At 38.2% G+C, this 17,126-nt stretch overlaps 1 protein-coding gene across 4 annotated transcripts in view; it reads right to left on the reverse strand.

The window, feature by feature from the left end:
- fryb (furry homolog b (Drosophila)) overlaps positions 1 to 17,126 on the reverse strand; it is a 49,446-nt gene that overhangs the window by 19,916 nt on the left and 12,404 nt on the right. For all 4 annotated transcript variants that reach the window (XM_088012714.1, XM_088012713.1, XM_088012715.1 and 1 more), the window contains exons 3-31: positions 16,239 to 16,292; positions 15,954 to 16,093; positions 15,328 to 15,418; positions 14,101 to 14,180; positions 13,937 to 14,017; positions 12,351 to 12,519; positions 11,940 to 12,032; positions 11,644 to 11,742; positions 10,192 to 10,293; positions 8,906 to 9,009; positions 8,605 to 8,713; positions 7,590 to 7,676; positions 6,822 to 6,993; positions 6,603 to 6,735; positions 6,407 to 6,514; positions 6,175 to 6,301; positions 5,308 to 5,421; positions 4,924 to 5,088; positions 4,566 to 4,652; positions 4,223 to 4,479; positions 3,957 to 4,146; positions 3,246 to 3,370; positions 1,937 to 1,994; positions 1,578 to 1,669; positions 995 to 1,167; positions 734 to 894; positions 546 to 656; positions 304 to 458; positions 29 to 128 (exon numbers count right to left, since the gene is read on the reverse strand). In XM_088012714.1, the coding sequence (XP_087868840.1) occupies positions 29 to 128; positions 304 to 458; positions 546 to 656; positions 734 to 894; positions 995 to 1,167; positions 1,578 to 1,669; positions 1,937 to 1,994; positions 3,246 to 3,370; positions 3,957 to 4,146; positions 4,223 to 4,479; positions 4,566 to 4,652; positions 4,924 to 5,088; positions 5,308 to 5,421; positions 6,175 to 6,301; positions 6,407 to 6,514; positions 6,603 to 6,735; positions 6,822 to 6,993; positions 7,590 to 7,676; positions 8,605 to 8,713; positions 8,906 to 9,009; positions 10,192 to 10,293; positions 11,644 to 11,742; positions 11,940 to 12,032; positions 12,351 to 12,519; positions 13,937 to 14,017; positions 14,101 to 14,180; positions 15,328 to 15,418; positions 15,954 to 16,093; positions 16,239 to 16,292 (3,537 nt within the window). The remainder of the gene's footprint in view (positions 1 to 28; positions 129 to 303; positions 459 to 545; positions 657 to 733; positions 895 to 994; positions 1,168 to 1,577; positions 1,670 to 1,936; positions 1,995 to 3,245; positions 3,371 to 3,956; positions 4,147 to 4,222; positions 4,480 to 4,565; positions 4,653 to 4,923; positions 5,089 to 5,307; positions 5,422 to 6,174; positions 6,302 to 6,406; positions 6,515 to 6,602; positions 6,736 to 6,821; positions 6,994 to 7,589; positions 7,677 to 8,604; positions 8,714 to 8,905; positions 9,010 to 10,191; positions 10,294 to 11,643; positions 11,743 to 11,939; positions 12,033 to 12,350; positions 12,520 to 13,936; positions 14,018 to 14,100; positions 14,181 to 15,327; positions 15,419 to 15,953; positions 16,094 to 16,238; positions 16,293 to 17,126) is intronic.

The raw sequence follows: 17,126 nt of genomic DNA on the forward strand, positions 1-17,126 counted from the left end.
AATACTAATAAAACCCACTCTTCCTTACCTGCATGAGCAGCATGGAGATTTCATATATCTCCCTGTTGCTGTCTGAGGCCTTAAACAGCACAAGATTGAGCAAAGTCACCAGGTCAAATGGATAATTCCTGTTAAGATGACAAGATACTATTACCAGATGGATAATCATTGTAAGCTACAAAAATAAATAAAGCAACATAATATAATTTGACAGTTTAAAGAAAACAGGTTTAATAACTTCTTTAAACATTTTGTTTGATGTTGATACGAGCAACGAAGGTCATATAACGAACGATTACTGACCTATTGCCACAGACTGTAGCGATGGCCTTAAAGCAGCCAGAGGCCAGTTGGTGAGATCCTGTGAAGCAGCGATCCACAGCCCAGTTGAAGAGATTAATTTGGTCTGGGTTCAGCTCTAAAAGCAGTATGACTACTTCACATCCGAGACGATGCACCTTAAGGGAAACAGAACTTTATTAATTAAGGTATATTTATAGAAAACAGCACAGACACTTTATATCAAAGCCAGCAGAATAGTTTACCCGCAGGTCATGACAGGCCAGGATGTTGTCCAGCCATTTGTAGAGATATCCATCAGTGGACAGACCCACATTGTCAAAAACTGGACCACAACACAAAACTGCAGACATGGCCTGGAACATAAAAGCAAAGGTGCTGCTTATTTTTCTGAAATTAGTCTGGAAAAGAGCACAAATTCAGGATTGCTTACCTTGAGGGCACAGTACTGATAGCGAGTGATCTGGTGATTGCGGTCACTGTAGCGATCAAGGGGAGTAAACATAACACTGAAGGGTCCGGCCCACTGGCTGAAGAGGATGAAGAGGTGGTGTCTGAGCGACTGCTGAGGAAAGAGGAAGCGCCTGTGGTGGACTGCGCAGGTGAGAGAGCGTTAGAGGCATAGATGTAAGATCATTAAAATCCACACTTTTACTGAAAGAGAGAACCACTGGGAGGCAAAACAATGACTTACCTGGAATACACTGGATAAGATTAGCCACCATCCCACTGAAATGAGCTCTGATGTCTTTAAGGACATCCAGCTCTTTCTCATTCTCAGCTTCCAGAAGCATCCGGGTTAGATCCACATACTCAAGGAACAAAGCTCCGAGTGCCAAGGAATCTCGCTCCAGAGCTCCATTAGTGCTTTAGACAAAGAAAAAGAAAGAGAAAGCAGATCTTACAAATAGAGACAAATAAAAGAAGGGTGTGTCCGAATATGAAAGCCTAAATAAAAAGGGCAAGCAACGATTAAAATAACAATAATAAAAAAGAAAATTCAAGTGTTAACTCACACTTTAAAAAAATCTTTTGCTGGATTTGTGGCTGCAAGTCTTACAAATTTCTTAATTTCACATTATTGGTTTTTAGTTTATTTCTTCATGCCAATCTGTCATCCCAAAATGAGTTGTCTGAATGACTAATAGTTATGGTGTAATACAAATTTTAAGTTGTTTGTCTAACACTTTAAATTATAATAACATGCATAAAGCTTTGCATTGTGCTTTTTAAGGCAGCCTAACTACATTTCTCAGGAGCTGAAATGTGTGTGGTACCTGTCACTGATGACTCCTGCACTGGCCAACAGCTCAAAGATCCTCAGTAGCTGCAGCCTGAGGAGATCCCGCCTCTCTCTGCGTTTTTTGTTCTGAAAGGAGGAAAAGCTTCTGTCAGTTTACTGCTGCTGTTTATACTGATTACACACTGCGTAATCAGTATAAACATTCATTATCTGCTGCCATATTGTAAGTGGAATGGAAGCTTCTCCATTCTCTGGCAGATTACTGAGCTTTTTAACAACAGAACGAGCTTTTTTTACTCAGTTGTTTAGCAGAATTATATTTTTACAGTGTTTCTTCAGAAACTGCTTTAATCTTTTTTAACGTTTTGGAGTGTGTCTTAGAGATTGTGTTACCTCTGGTCTACGTTCCAGTGCTTCTTTCATCAGTGGATGGAGTTCTTCAACTAGTTCCCTGTAAATCAGATGTAGCCAAAACTGAATACCACAAAGCAATGACAGGTGAATCTGTCTGGGGAGAATTTTATCTCTTTATCACAGTAAGGGCCTTTTCTAAAAATACTTTGGGTTAAAACTAGATTGTCTTTTTATAGTTAGGTATCTCCCTTTTGCAATGAGCTGCCTCCACTTTGCAAAACAAAAAATCGTTCCCGCTAAGAATTCCTCTTCCACATCAGTGACGCATTTTTTTCTTCTATTTGGATCACAGAAGTATGCAACTTATTTAAGCTATGACAGCAATGTGGAGACAGATGGGAGTAAGTAATGGATGCAGAGAGGATAGTAACTGGTAATCGAGTTTGTCTCATGTTCGTGATAAGGTCAGAACAACCTTATCACGAACATGAGACTAATTTTTCACTGGAATCTACAGTGCATTTGAAAAATATTCAAACCTCTTGTGCCCTGCAGCAACCACAAACGTTAAGATATTGAGATTTTATGAGACAAATTGCCACCAAATAGTGCAGAATTGTGAAATGGAAGGAACATGAGACATGCTGTTCACAATCAGTTACAAAAGAAATCTGCAAGGTGTGGCATGCATTTGTATTTAGGCCATGTAACAGCCATCCATCCATTTTCTTTACACCCTTGTCCCTCAGTGGGGTCGGGAGGGTTGCTGGTGCCCATCTCCAGCTAACGTTCCGGGCGAGAGGCGGGGTACACCCTGGACAGGTCGCCAGTCTGTCGCAGGGCAACACAGAGACACACAACCATGCATACACACACACACACACACACACACACACTCACACCTAGGGGCAATTTGGAGAGCCCAATTAATCTGACATGTTTTTGGACTGTGGGAGGAAACCGGAGAAAACCCACGCATGTCTTTCTGCATGCAAACTCCATGCGAAAAGACCGGGGCCGGGAATCAAACCCAGAACCTTCTTGCTGCAAGGCAACAGCTCTACCAACTGCGCCACTGTGCAGTAATTTTTTAAAAGCATTTCTTTTAAAAGTTCAAGAGGAGTGTTTCCTTTTGCAACACACTGTAAATCCATGTGTTCTCTATACTCTTAGCTTAAGCAAAATTTCAGCCCACAAAGCAACAGTTAAACAAAACACACACTTTATGCAAATCACAGATTTCTGAACACACAGAAACAATTTCAAGTCCATAATTAGAGCCTAGCATTTAAGAAACAAGGTCTGCTTAGTTGAAGGTGTGGATGCATGCTTGTTTATGTTCAAATACCTGAAGACTAGAGCGTTTGTGCATCCGAACCCCAACACCAGAGACTCTGTGATCTCCAGACTCTCAGCTCTCATCAGTGGGACAAGTTGTTTTAATAGCCAGGCCACAGAGGGAGTTCCTATGACCTGCAACACAAATACACACATTTATCACTCAGCAGCAGTAGTAATAGGTTCCAGGATTTTTTTTATGACGAAAATATCAAATTATAAATACTTTTTTGTTGATAGCACTAACACGTATAACTTAAATGGAAAATAAAAAGAACTCAAAACTAACATTTTTTATGGATTGTATAAAAAAGTTTTCAATAAAAAGTTAATATGGAAAAAAATGATACATCTCATTGGTTTTCCCCATTGCGCTCTGTTGACATCAAATGGTTTAAAATAATTTACAAAGTCTGCCACGAAAATCAAAGCTTACATGACTGCAATCAATAATTTCTACCAGGAGGAAAGATTCAATAAAACCAAACAGGTATCAGTACCACATGGACCTAAAGGACTATTATAAAAGCGTACAATTATTATTTCATCAAAATACCAAACTACAAAGAGAAATATGTTTATATTCAATGGTTATGGTTTGTTATTTGGCACAAAACAGAAGTAGGGAGGGGCAAAATGGCAAAGCTTTGGTACCAAACGGAGGTACAATTGGCTAAGGGAGTCATCAGAAACGCATATTTCAACCAGCATATACACACACCTTGTTGTCATAAGTAACACTGCCATCGGGGGTGGTGGCGGTGATCTCAGGTGTGGAAGCCCTCAGGTGGCCAGGTGACATGATGCTAGGTTTGGCTACACCCAGACACAGGATCAAATAATTACGCCACAGTGAAATGTAGCTGTCACTGGAGCCTGCCGTGCTGGTCTTCTTCGCATTAACTGGACTGCTGCAGAAAAAGAGAGGGAGTTATTCAGATTCCACTAAGCATTCTGTGCTGCTCATGATTTGGAGTGGAATCATACTTAGGGTCAACCAGAGGCAAAAGCAGCTGCAGGCGTGTGAAAACGTAGGGCCATGCGTATCCCAGTGCGGTGGAGCAGTGTTTGGGCAGGTGTTCCTGTCGCAGGAAGATGTGCAGGCAGAGCACCCACGGGTCCTTCACGCATTGTGCGAAGATCCAGACGTAGCTGGGACTCTTCACGTCGTACGAACTGCTCACCAGCCGAGCTGACCACTCTACAAGCCACTGTAGGTCAACGTGGTGACTGAGCGGTAACGACTGAGGCAGAGAAAAAAATGCTCAGTTTCAATAATGGAAGACTCGGTTGTGCTGGATCTAGTCTAGTAACTTTAATCAACACTCACTGAGTCAGAGTGAGCCACGTGAACAAAGCTGTTCATTACAGCTGGGCTCAGCTGGTCCAAGACCTCTATCATGGGCTTGTCATCATCCTGTAGGGGGCGACATTCAGATAATCAGCTCTTTATAAAACACCGTCACACCAACAAAGAAGTCACTGCAGGACGACTAATAAAATCTTGTAAATTTTGTGTTTCTATGCATTTTTTTCTTTATAGTAGCCATTTTCTAACAAATTATTAATATATTACTATACAAAGACTGGTCTTTAAATGTATATAATTTTCACATTTAAACCAATATCTAATGCCAACTGAAGCGTCAGTTTTTGCTGCCTGAAGAGTTAAGCTTTTTGTGCTTTACCTCTGCATGTCCCAGAGCCGTAAACAGGCAGCGTATTTCTCTTAACACACCGACGGCTAGCTTTCTCGTGCTGATCTGACACGAGCAGAGGAGCAGCAGCGCCAGTCCTTCCACCGCATGGAGCACTGAGCAATGAGGGCTGCGCTCTGGAAGCCTGGGGCTGGTCTGAAGGAAGGAACAGACAAAAAGAGAACAGGTTCAGACACCGACTAATCTTGCTTTACCAGTACAACTGTAAACAGAGATCAATGAAACTAATAATTTCTTTTGTTCCTGAGATCACGTTTTAGGATATCACACATGCAGAAAACAAGTTCCACTTAATCTAGTTGCGTTTTTAAGGAATTAAACACCAATAACCAGCTGGCTTTTGTTGTTCCTTACATCAGTTCCCCCTCGGATCTTCCCCTGGAGCTGCAGAGCGAGCCTCCACTGTGTGAGCAGCTGCAGGAGGAGCTTGACAGATGCATCCTGAAGACCCTGATGGGTGTCTTGTACCTAACAAGCACAAAGGATATTTGTAGACACAAACATATACTATTTATTCTAAACATATGTAATGTATTTATTAATTACAAGAAAATTTAGCTTAGTATTGGTAGCTTTGTTGCCAAAAAGGTACATTTTTGTCTCATTTGAGCTCCTGTTACAGAGTTGCAGCCGGTATGTAAATAGAGTCAAATTTTTTGCCAGCAGGTTTTGAACAATCAGTAGGGAGATTGTGTTCTTTTTTAATGGTTTATGTTTTATTATATTTTTTATTTAATTATTATTATTATTATTATTATTCTCTCTTTCCATCAACGTATCCAATTGTGTTACTGTTTTGTAAAGCACTTTAGTGCAGTTTTAACCGGTTTTTAATAGTGCCATATAAATAAATTTGACATTGACAATAATCTTACATAATATGTTTGGCAGGAAAAACAAAGTATCTGATTTCTAATTAGAAGTTCCTCAACTTCCTTAACTTGAAAAAGTTAAAAGAATAAAACTATTTCATTTAGATTAATTGTAAAGGAATTACTGAGGATGCCAAAAGATTTAGTCAAAGAAATCTCTTAAAATGTGTTTTATACATAAACTAAAAGTTGGAAAGAGAAAAAACACTTTGTTATCTGGGTGCAAATAAATGCAGCAGGCACTGTACATAATAAAAAAGACTATTTCTATCATATACAAACTAAGTTTATGCTAAGTTTTAAATTGCATATGGTCGCTTTGCATAGTTTTAGTTAAGAGATGCTGTACCTCGCGTAAAAGGAAATGTGTGTAACCAAACAGGACGTCTTCCCTCCAGTCTGAGAAATCAAGTAAGAGGCTCTGCAGGGAATTCTGAGAAATGAGTCGAAGTTCGTCGTCCATGTGCACTGTAAGTCTGAGGTAAAAGAGAAGAATAACAGTTATTATGTGTCCTTAATGAGTTATTTTAAAATGTTTAAAGTATTTTCAGTTATTTTTACAAAATCAGTCTGAAAGTTACCGTGAAAGTAAGTCAATAAGCTCTGGTTTGGACATGCTGTCAGGAAGGATACGGGGAATGGCCGCCACACACGTCCGAAACAGGTCGATTTTAGGCTTCCTCTCTCCGCTAAACAAGATGGTTGTATATTAGCTACCAATAACTCTTTTTAATAAAAGCTTGATTATTCGGAGGAGTTTAGGGCTCAGATGCATACGTGATCATGTCCTCTGGTTCTTTGTTGAACATCTGGACGCTGGTGAGCATCATGCAACGACCGACCTCTTTGTCCAAGTGTCTGAGGATGTTGTCCAGAGCTTTCCGCACTTGGGAGTAGTACAGCGACATCCCTGCAGCGAGCAGACGGAGACGAATCGCAGTGTTGGTAATAACATTCCCATTACAGCAGAGTAAAAGCTTGTTGACAGACTCAGACCTATTAGCTTGGCCTCCTCCTCAGTTAGTGTTTTGCTGAGATATGTCTTCTTCTTCTTTAAAGAGTTTCCAGAGGGCAGAGTTGCTCCAGTGTTTGGCATTGGGGGTTCTCCGTCCTTCTGCTGAAGAGCATCTGCTATCACCAGGAATGCGCGCAGACCAATGTTCATACGCTGAAAGAAAAACCACGTGTAGTCTTTAGTTTATGTATAAAACACATTTTAAGAGATTTCTTTGACTAAATCTTTTGGCATCCTCAGTAATTCCTTTACAATTAATCTAACTGAAATAGTTTTATTCTTTTAACTTTTTCAAGTTAAGGAAGTTGAGGAACTTCTAATTAGAAATCAGATACTTTGTTTTTCCTGCCAAACATATTATGTAAGATTATTGTCAATGTCAAATTTGGGGTGGACAACAGCAGTTGGAAGCTAATTGTAAAGAGTGTAACAACAGAATTACTATATTACTTAACTGAAGTTGTAAATATTGTTGATTAATGTAAAACCTGCTGCAGATTATTGTGACGTTCAAAGCAAAAGGATAGACTGCATCTAAAAGAAACTAAATTCAAGCTTTTCCTACAGCTGCACAAGTAAATTGTCTTTAGCCAGGTACAAAAAAAATCAGGGCTCCAACAGAGAACATATTGTTCTCAACCTAACTAGAATAACAGCTGGAATGCCAGAGATACACTGTTGCACTGTTGCGTAGTAGAGTTCAAATGTCTGAACACTTGTGTCTGAACACTTGTGTCTGCTCTCGTTACCTCTGGGTTCAGACTGAAGGCTTTGGCAGGTTTCCCAACACTCAAAAGGTCAAAAATGATCTCCTTCATGGCAAAATCCAGTCTCTCCTACAAGAAGGAAAAACATATTTGCTATTTTTATTGGTGAGCTTCTGACAGCTGATTCACATTAAGCGCAAACACTTAAAATTAACCATTTCAGAGTCGTGACAGCTTGTGATGAGGCTACACACAATGGTTAAACATGTCCTGCTGCCTCACCTGCAATAACAAAGAAAACCCACTTTCCTAATTTTGCAGCCTGACTGTTAAAAATAGAGTAACTCTGTCTGATACTGACATTAGTGTGGTTATCTGAAACGTGAGCAAAAACATGTAAAAAGGGACGTGGCCTTTCAAAGAGCGTAACACATGAAGATAGAAACTGGGAGTATTTATTCTCCAGCTGTTATGTCCTTCATACACTCCTTAAAACCATACTTAATGTTATTTATCAATAACACTGTATTTAGAGCAATGCAGAGTAAAAATTCATAGGAGTCAAAATCATTAAAGAGAAAAATGGAGAAAAAGGCAACCTTTTTATAAATGTCGTTTCTGGTTTTATTTGTGCCGCCAATCTTATCGTTGTTTAAACATTTTTCCTTAAAAAAGAAAATTTAGGGTTTCTAAAAGTTGTCTTAGACTTTCTGTAACCTTCTTGATTGCAATCTAAAACCTAAAGAAATTATGAAAAATAATTACTTCTTCAATGAACAACTAATAACATTACAGACTACAGGGGTGTAGTCTTTAGTGAAAAGTGTATTGTAATATCATGTTAGTATTTATAGAACAAACATAAAAAGAATAGTGTTAGTGCAATAAAGTTTTCACAAAACAGACTGTTTACTGTATAATGAGCTATTTTCAGAGACTGTAGCTTGAATTAACATTTTCAAACTAAACATGCAGAGAAATACAAGAACTTGTCCATTTTTTAAGATACATGCATTTTGCAAAATGTACTACAAAAAGTTACCTATTCAATACACACCTGAGCAATAAACTGGATAATCTTGACAAAGATATTGAGGGGCATGTCTCTGGGCACGACACTACGACTCCCTTTAGGAAACAATGTGGAGGTGATGGACGTCAGACGGCTAAAAGAGACAGGCGGAGAAATATTAGTAAGAGCAATTTTTTTTTTTGTTTCGTCTTTACAGCATCTAGAAACGAAAACAGTTGAAAAATAGAGGAAGGAGTCAAATCACATTAAAACCAAAAAAGAAGAATGCAGACGAGACAATAGATTTACAGTTATGCTGAGGATTGTAACTACATACAACTGTTACCTCTGGGTTGCAGTGTTGCTCTCACACTTTATCCGGATCATGTAGACCCACAGCAAGCGGTAGAGTGACTCTAGAGCCACACGTGCCATCTTGGGATCTCTGTTCTATATTAACAAGCAGAGAAACACAAAAACATCTTTCACTGTGTAGATGATTTCACATCTCTTTTCATTTACACCATCTAAAAGGATCCTAAAAAGAAATCCTACAGCACATAGTTTTTTTTTACTGTACACGAAAGTGATAACTGTTAGCCATGAGGTTTTACAGGCTTTTGTTATGACGGTTTTTTTTGTCATTTGCATATCAGTCTACCGCGGTTTGCTTGAGGCAGCAGACACTGATTTTACAGATAAAGGAGGTGGCGCTATTGTGGTATTTGGGTGTGTTAAGTGTACATACTGTCTTTCTTTCAAAGGCAGAAACGTGGCATGCAGTCGTCACACTGTTAGTTAACATGCTATTGATCACAAAACAAAGAAAAACTAGATTTAGAGGCTTGTAAAAGTAACCTCCTCATATTTTGTCTTATTGCAGTCACACATTTTACTCCATCAAGTCTGATAAACTGCTCTGTTGCTGCAAAAGCAAAGCACTGCAGCATCCCTATTCGTTTTCACAATAGGGATGGTGTTTTCATTTTGATGCCCAACAATGTTTTGTATGTAGGCCAAAAAGTTTAATTTCAGTCTCATTTAATCAGAACAACTACATAGTTTGTGGCAAGATGCAAAAAGTAAATTCATTGGCATCTTTTTTCTGGTCACTCTTTTACAAAGGACAAATCTGTCACCATGATGACAGATTCTTCCAAATGAACAGGGGATTCTTCATTAATCCTCTCTCTCCCTGTAAATAGAGTGAGTAACATCAGCCCACCGTCTCTCATTGAAATGCACAAAATTCAAAATAGCAGCTAGCAAGCAAGAGCTTCTTCCAAAATTTTGTCATGTTTCCGTTTCGTGACCTCAAGCAACAAACGGCACATAGAAAAATCTGACTGAAGCTGTTTCATCAAAAGGTAGAAGTACAACAAATTTTCTTCAATACCTGAAACAGAGGTATTTTTTTTCAGGGAGTACAGAGTTAAAATGGCAGGATACAAAAAACCGAACAACAGCATTTAAGTTTAACACATAGGAACTACTTTGTGTTGATCTATCAATAAAATACATCAAGGTTTATGGCTGCGATGTGTCAAAATGTGGAAAAATTCAAGGTGTGTGAATACTTTTGCAAGTCAGTGCATTAGAAGCTGCATTTGCTTGATGCTGCAGAAAACTGACCTTGAGGTTTGAGAGGCAGTTGTTTAGGAAAATATGCCATCGGCTGAGAAAGAGCTGCTTCTGACTGACACACAGCAGGCACGTCACCAAAGGATAGAGAGCCTGATAGGGGGAGAGACATCACATCACAGATCATTAATGTAGAAGAGGAATCGCTACAAAAAAATCATAATAAGTAAACAAAAAACCAAGATCTAATTTCACATTTTCTATTAAAGCAGCAATAAAACTAACATCAACAACAACAATCATGAGCTTGCTGTTTAGTTTAAGTTATTACTGAACGCAGACTGCACAGACATAATTTCTGTCTTACAAATGATGCCTGTTAGTCCAGGTAAAACCTCCTTTTGAAGGGTTTTGTAAATGTTACCTTTAAAATTCATCATATACCTGACACTTCTCATCACTGAAGGTATTTGTTTTCCAAATCTCTAACCCATTTCAATGCCTCTTCTCATTCTTAGCTTCTCAAAAATGTAAAACCCATAACAATTAGAGACATGTTCTACATTGCTGCCATGTTTGTCATGCCTGTCCATTCTGCTATCTGTCATTGCAGGTTATTGTTAGTGGGCATGAATGTACAGTAATGCTCATTCGGAAATACCTGGGGAAAAAAAAGTATTGTTTGAAAAAGGGCGTGTAAAAGCTTGACTGCATAAGTTGGCTGCAGTATGTAGAGAATTTGTAGAAATAAGCGTGCATACCAACGGAGTAGCATATCTGTATCCCAGACAACATGGGTGTCTGCTGCAGCAGAACAACGAACCCAGGTAGATAACTAAAATAGCAGTTATCAGCAGCACGCAACAACAATACAACACAGCAGCTCTGTGACGTTGCTTGTTAGCAGTTACGCCAGTGAAATAACCGTGAGATACGATCAGACGGTTGGGAAAAAAAATATAACAAAAATCTCACTCAGATTCAAAAACGTCAAATTTTTTTCAGCATTAGTAAGATGTTTAAAAATGAATTGAGAAAAAGCACAAAGTGTGTAAGAAGCTTTAATGATTGCATTAATAGATGCAAATAACAGGAACCCCAGTCGTTTGTCAGATATTTATGTTTTATTTTACTACAAACTACGTATGATGAAGTCAGCAAATAGGATGTTATTTAGCATCCTTAGAGTAAAATCAGAATTAGCTAAAACTGGCAGCAGATAAGTTAAATTTCTGACCAGTGTATGTTTTCTTTACGTTTTTGGAAATGTGCCGCTACATCTATTGTGCTGCTTCCAACAGCTAGCTACGTGATGAGGTTTAATGGAAAGTTAGCTTTCCCTGCATCACTCTGCCCTTCTTTAATCTCTCAATCCACTCCTCATTGAGCGATGAAAGTCCACATGTTGGAGAGCTACCATAAGTGCTCTAAGTAACTGTTGGTAATAGAGAAGAGATGAAATGAGATGAGCAGTGTTGAAACAGAATATGGTCAGAAACCTACCAGAGAGTGCTTCTTCCTAGAGGAGAGGTCCAGAGTGGTGTCGTATAAACTCTCTACAAAATTTCGTAAGCAGGGAACATTCACCTCATTCTTCACAGTCTGGGAGAAAAACAATGATGCAGAGTTCTCTTTAGAAAAAAAAAACCTTTTCCTCATACCTATAACTTCATTACCACATAATCCTATTTTCTTTGATATTAACCCAAAAGATGCAAAATTGCAAGATTTAGTAAGAAAAGCTCTTTAGCAGAATGTGACATGATGTGTAGCTGAACTGCTAAGCAGAATGCACTTACAGCAGCAACAGGTACAAGTATTTCCACAAAGAGTCCAGCTAATGAGTGCTTGATGTCTTTATCCTTCACTTCCAGGAAATACTGTGCACACTCCTGCCAACATCACGAGGCAAGAAACAGCATCAGTGATCGAAACACATGTTCATGCAAGGTCATCAGTTCAAATCTCAGCTCCATTATGATTGGAGGAAATTAGAAACATACAACTCAATTGCCATCAAAGGCAAACCAAACCAGACACCTAACTGCTGATTACTGTGGTCAGCTGGAAGCTTAACACAGCTTCCAGATGCCAGCAGATGGTAAGTAAGACACTGTCAGTAAACACACTGAGATTGTTATTGTTGCTTTTCTGACTTTTATTGTATGTAAAGAACAACAAAGTTAGCAAATGGTTTTTGTGAAACCTACCTGCATGAACTGAAAAGAGGCCTCAAAGTCCTCCACTGGGTACATTTTGATGCGGAAAAATTTGAGTCCCATGATGAGGCTGATTGTGGACTGAAGGACATACGTGCTTTGCTCCTTTTGTCTCAGTTCTTTGAGCTCAGAGATGAACTTCTTCCTCACTGCTGGGAACCTGACAGGGGGGGGAATAGTGACCAGATGTGAATAACTGCTGTAGCCTCTGGTGTTTTAGCAAACTGTGCTATTTCTACATTTCCCCCAAGTGAGGTTACAGTTACTGGAATTATTACTGAAAACAAGCAAAACCTCTTTACATATTAATATTTCTGTGCACGCACACACACACACACACGTTATTTTTTATGCTCAGTCAGAGCTCAGTGTGTGTGTTTGTGTATTTACACATGATCCTGACGCATTTAACTAACAGCGCTCTGCTGGCCTAAATTTAGAAAGGAATCTGGAGGGGTGATGTAGAGGGAAAAGGACATGTGTTTTCCTCACATACTCTGAGACGTTCCAACACTGTTGGGAAGAACCTGCACATAGGCATCGGCTGCTTTCTAGTATCAAAGTAGACCGAGGTTTTAAATAGCCACAGGCCCGACAATATAAAAGTTTAACATCAAGGGTGATTTGTTAAGAATAATGCCGTCGCCAGTGTTTTTCTTTTTCTGCATGAAGTAAAGAGTAATGAACATGCAGTTGGTGAGCCCTCGTCCACCCTTGATGCTGTGCTTTCTTATAAACTGGCTGAAAGAGGACTACTACAGTTTTTCTTTGCTTACAAGACAGACAAGTGTATATATGTATATTTTTGACAGAGAAAATTTGATAGTTAATTGACAGGAAAGTGGGGAATGAGAGAAGGGGAAGACATGCGGCCGGGATTTGAACATGCGATGGCCGCGTCAAGGACTAAGGCCTCCATATGTGGGTTGTGCTTAACCCCTGCGCCACCATATAGTTATTTTATTATCAGTGAGAATATTGTTCCATGTTAAAAAAAAAAACCCAACAACAATACCGTACCTGCCTGCTGATTATGACTATAAAACATTTTAAAACAGTTACTTTTGGATCTGTTCACCCAACTTTCAATTGAAATGAGATTTCAACTTAGGAAGCTTATTAAAGTATAACATTATCACTCAAACAGAGGAGATTCTTTGTTTGCTCAACTAGATTTCAGAGTGTTGACTTAAACTAATGATGGTGCTAAAGAGTGTGTGCTTTGTGTCTGGTGGCAGTCATTGAGCTGCTTTGTCAACCCACACTACATGATAATAACCTCCAGCAAAATGGACTCTCTCATTACAGACGTTACAGAGTTAGAGGGTCATCATCTAGAGTGTCGTTATTATCCATGTGTGTATAAACACAGACACACACACATGCAAACAGAACACAGCAAATGGCTGTCAATTTTAGCGCTTGTGCTAAAGTGTGTGCATTTGTCACTACTGAAAATGGGGTTAGCTTGAGGTCATGTTGCTACTGTAATTACAAAGTCCACACTGACACATAAGGCAATGGGTTTAACATGATAGGGATTGTTGGACTATAATCAAAAAAGTGAAATCCGGTACCTTGACTGAGCAACAACTCCCACTACCTCTGCATAAAGGTCAGCCACTATGTGCATGTTGCCAGTGTTGGGCCCAAGATACCTAAAAATCAGCCACAATCGGGATGATTAGAGCAAATCATGTTTGATGACAACACACATGTAGTAAAAGCCAAGTCTACTCACCCTTCTTTGTATTTGAAGTGCTTGAAAGCCAAATTGACGACTTCTTGGATAAGTCCATCCAAAAGAGGATGGAGAGGGATCTGAATAAACATACATGTATTATTGAATTACAAATTAAGATGCTGTTGTAATGGAAAACTAAATATTTAGAAAAACAAGATATTAACACAATAGGAAAAACGTGAAATTAAAAAAGTAAATTTAGTAAAAACATTTTATTTTATTTAACGCTTATTCCACTAGGTTAGAATCTCTTTTTCAATAACAATCTGCTTATTTATGTTGCATTAAAATCACAAGGTAAAGACAAAATATATCAGACTAAAATGTAATGCAAACATTATTCAATAAATAATGCTTGCCAAATGCTAGTTTAAGCAAACGAATCTTTAGTCCAAATAACATAAGAGTCATTGGTTTTCTAATGTTAGAAAAAGTGACCAATTGTTTAGATGTAACATGCATATTTTAATATGATTGGAATGTTTGAAACACAAATAAATAGTTGTGAAACAACTTCACCACTTCGTTAAATTTTCAGTTCTTTAAAAGGAAAATCGACATAATTACGCTAAAAGTTAACCTTGTTTAAAAATTAACTTTGTTCAATCTCTTTTGAATTGTAAAGACCTACCACTTTCACTACTACCTACTATACATCCCAACATGAAATTTTAGCAATCTAGACACTTCCTTTATCATCTTACAGTCTGTTAAGAATTGTTTTGAATGTCATCCACATGTAGTCTATTTTAATTTATTAAAAGTTGATTTCAAATGATTTGGAGATCCTTTACTCGGATCATGAATTACTACGATCTTTTTGCTATTTCTGCCGTTTTGCGATGTTAACTACCAGTTCAAGAAGCACTCTGAATTATATGTTTCAGGTTTAAACAGGACAAACCTGCTTCAAAATGCTGACTAAGGACGTTCTCATCATGTGCACAAGTAGTTGGTTTTCCCACCACCAACTACTTATTTAAACAACATTTTAAAGTTATATATTCAGGTTTATTATTTAACATTATTGTTTTTTGGAATTGTCAAAAGTGATATCACATATCCATGTGTTGAAAATGCTGGAAAAAAATATCTAAATTTTCCCCATGAGAAAACAACCTAGAATCTGTTTTAGATTCTATGCTGCATTATAAACTACATCAGAGTTTAGGAAGACATCCAGTAAGGTCTCAGCAGTTAGTTAAACTCTAAAGAGAGCCTCACCTGTTTTAAGACTTCAATAAGCACTAGAGAAAAGATGAAGTCTATTGCCAGGTCCCTCCGCTCCAGTAAGTAGTCCTTCTGTTGTTCATCACTAAGGGACACAGTCAGAGAAACAATGATTAGTTGTCACATCTGGGGTTTTTTACAGTATGATTCCTGCAAGAGGGTCCATTCTGGTTTGTAATTTAAGGTGAAGTTAACGTTCTCCTTATTTCAGATTCTGGAAGGAGGAAGAAGTCTCAATATGAAAACATTTTTGTCATTAAACTGAGGTCAAAAAGGGTATATAAAAGACACCATCTTGACATGTTAAACAGGAAATCCACTTTGCCTTGTGGTGACAATTAGACCAAACAAAAAATAACTGATGTGACGCAGCAACATCTAAATGAATTATGTTATGGGAAATCCTATCTGCGTAATGTGACAATAAGCCTATTTGCACATTGTTTTCAAACAATAGGGAATATTGTCACCTAATGTTCTAAAAGTAATGCCCATACACAGAAAAAGCATTTAGAAATACTTTTGCTAAAAATATTACCCATACACTTTCCAGTTTTGGTGAATGATCGAAGCACGAGGAAACATTAAACTGACAGTTTTTGCTGTTTTTACTTTCTCACTTTTTGGACTTTGTGTTGGCTCTGGGTCTGTATTCGTGGGACTCATCTTCAAGGCCGTTCTGCCTCTTGTACCAATCAAACAAAGTCTTCAGGATGGAGGGGAGGCAGTACTCCGCCAGAGAGCTCATGGTGCTGATCAGCTGCTCAGAAGGAGGTCAGACAAACAGGTGGAATATAGAATAACTCTTTTTGTGACTTGGTATATTACAATAAATGACTAAAATATCAACATTTATGGTAGCACAGAAGGGAAAGACTGTTGAGATCTATATGAGGAAGACGCACCTGGTCAAACTGTGGGTCTTCTCCTCTCTGCAGGGATTTGTTAAGAGGCTTCTCCTAGAAATAAGTAGAAACCAAGGAGACAGTAATGAGGAAAGAGTCGAGGACAAATGACTTAATTTGTCTTTACATGGAATTGCAAATGTAAAGCTAAGTTATGGAAAAAATAACAAAACTTTGAAATTATTAGACAAAGTCTGGATCATTGTCTGTGTTAAGTGTCCAAAACAGCTTTTCAGCTTTGACTACCATGGCAGCACAAAATTAATGATTAGTGACCCCTCTCTTTCGGTTGCAGATGGGATTAACTCCTTGGTTTATGTCTGTCAGTATAAATGAACATTTAACGCAAGAGTCAATAAATACGTTATTAAGACTATAAATCACGGGACTACCAAAACTCTGGGAAAAAATGTGTCTTATAGTCCAGAAAATAGGATACATTAAAGACATGTTTTCATTGTATCACTCTTCCAGATCACTCGGGTCTTCTGCTTCAAAACTACTTTTACGGTATGTAAATGTATAAAGAGGAAGTTTCTGTGGTATTTGCATCATATGCAAATTAGCTCACCTATATTCCTAAGTAAATGTTTATGTGATTGATTAAATTCTTCCCCCCTTTTTATATTCAGTCCATCCTGGAATATTTCATCAGAAAGACTGAAAATTCTGTTCAACTTCCCCAAGTTAGATTGTGTTTTATAAGAGACAGGATGCTAAAGATTTTAGGATGCAGGTCATGAAACATATTAGTCAATAAAGATCTTCCTAAAAGTTGATTTAGATAACACAGTCAAATGGCCCGAATGCATATTTATTGATTCTGTAACCTGAGCGAAAAGGGAGAAAAAGTAGAAACAAACCTGTATGGGAAAAATCAATCTAAAC

Source organism: Poecilia mexicana, unplaced genomic scaffold, assembly GCF_051168715.1.
Source record: "Poecilia mexicana isolate PSO_F unplaced genomic scaffold, ASM5116871v1 scaffold_14, whole genome shotgun sequence".
Taxonomy (NCBI): Eukaryota; Metazoa; Chordata; class Actinopteri; order Cyprinodontiformes; family Poeciliidae; genus Poecilia; species Poecilia mexicana.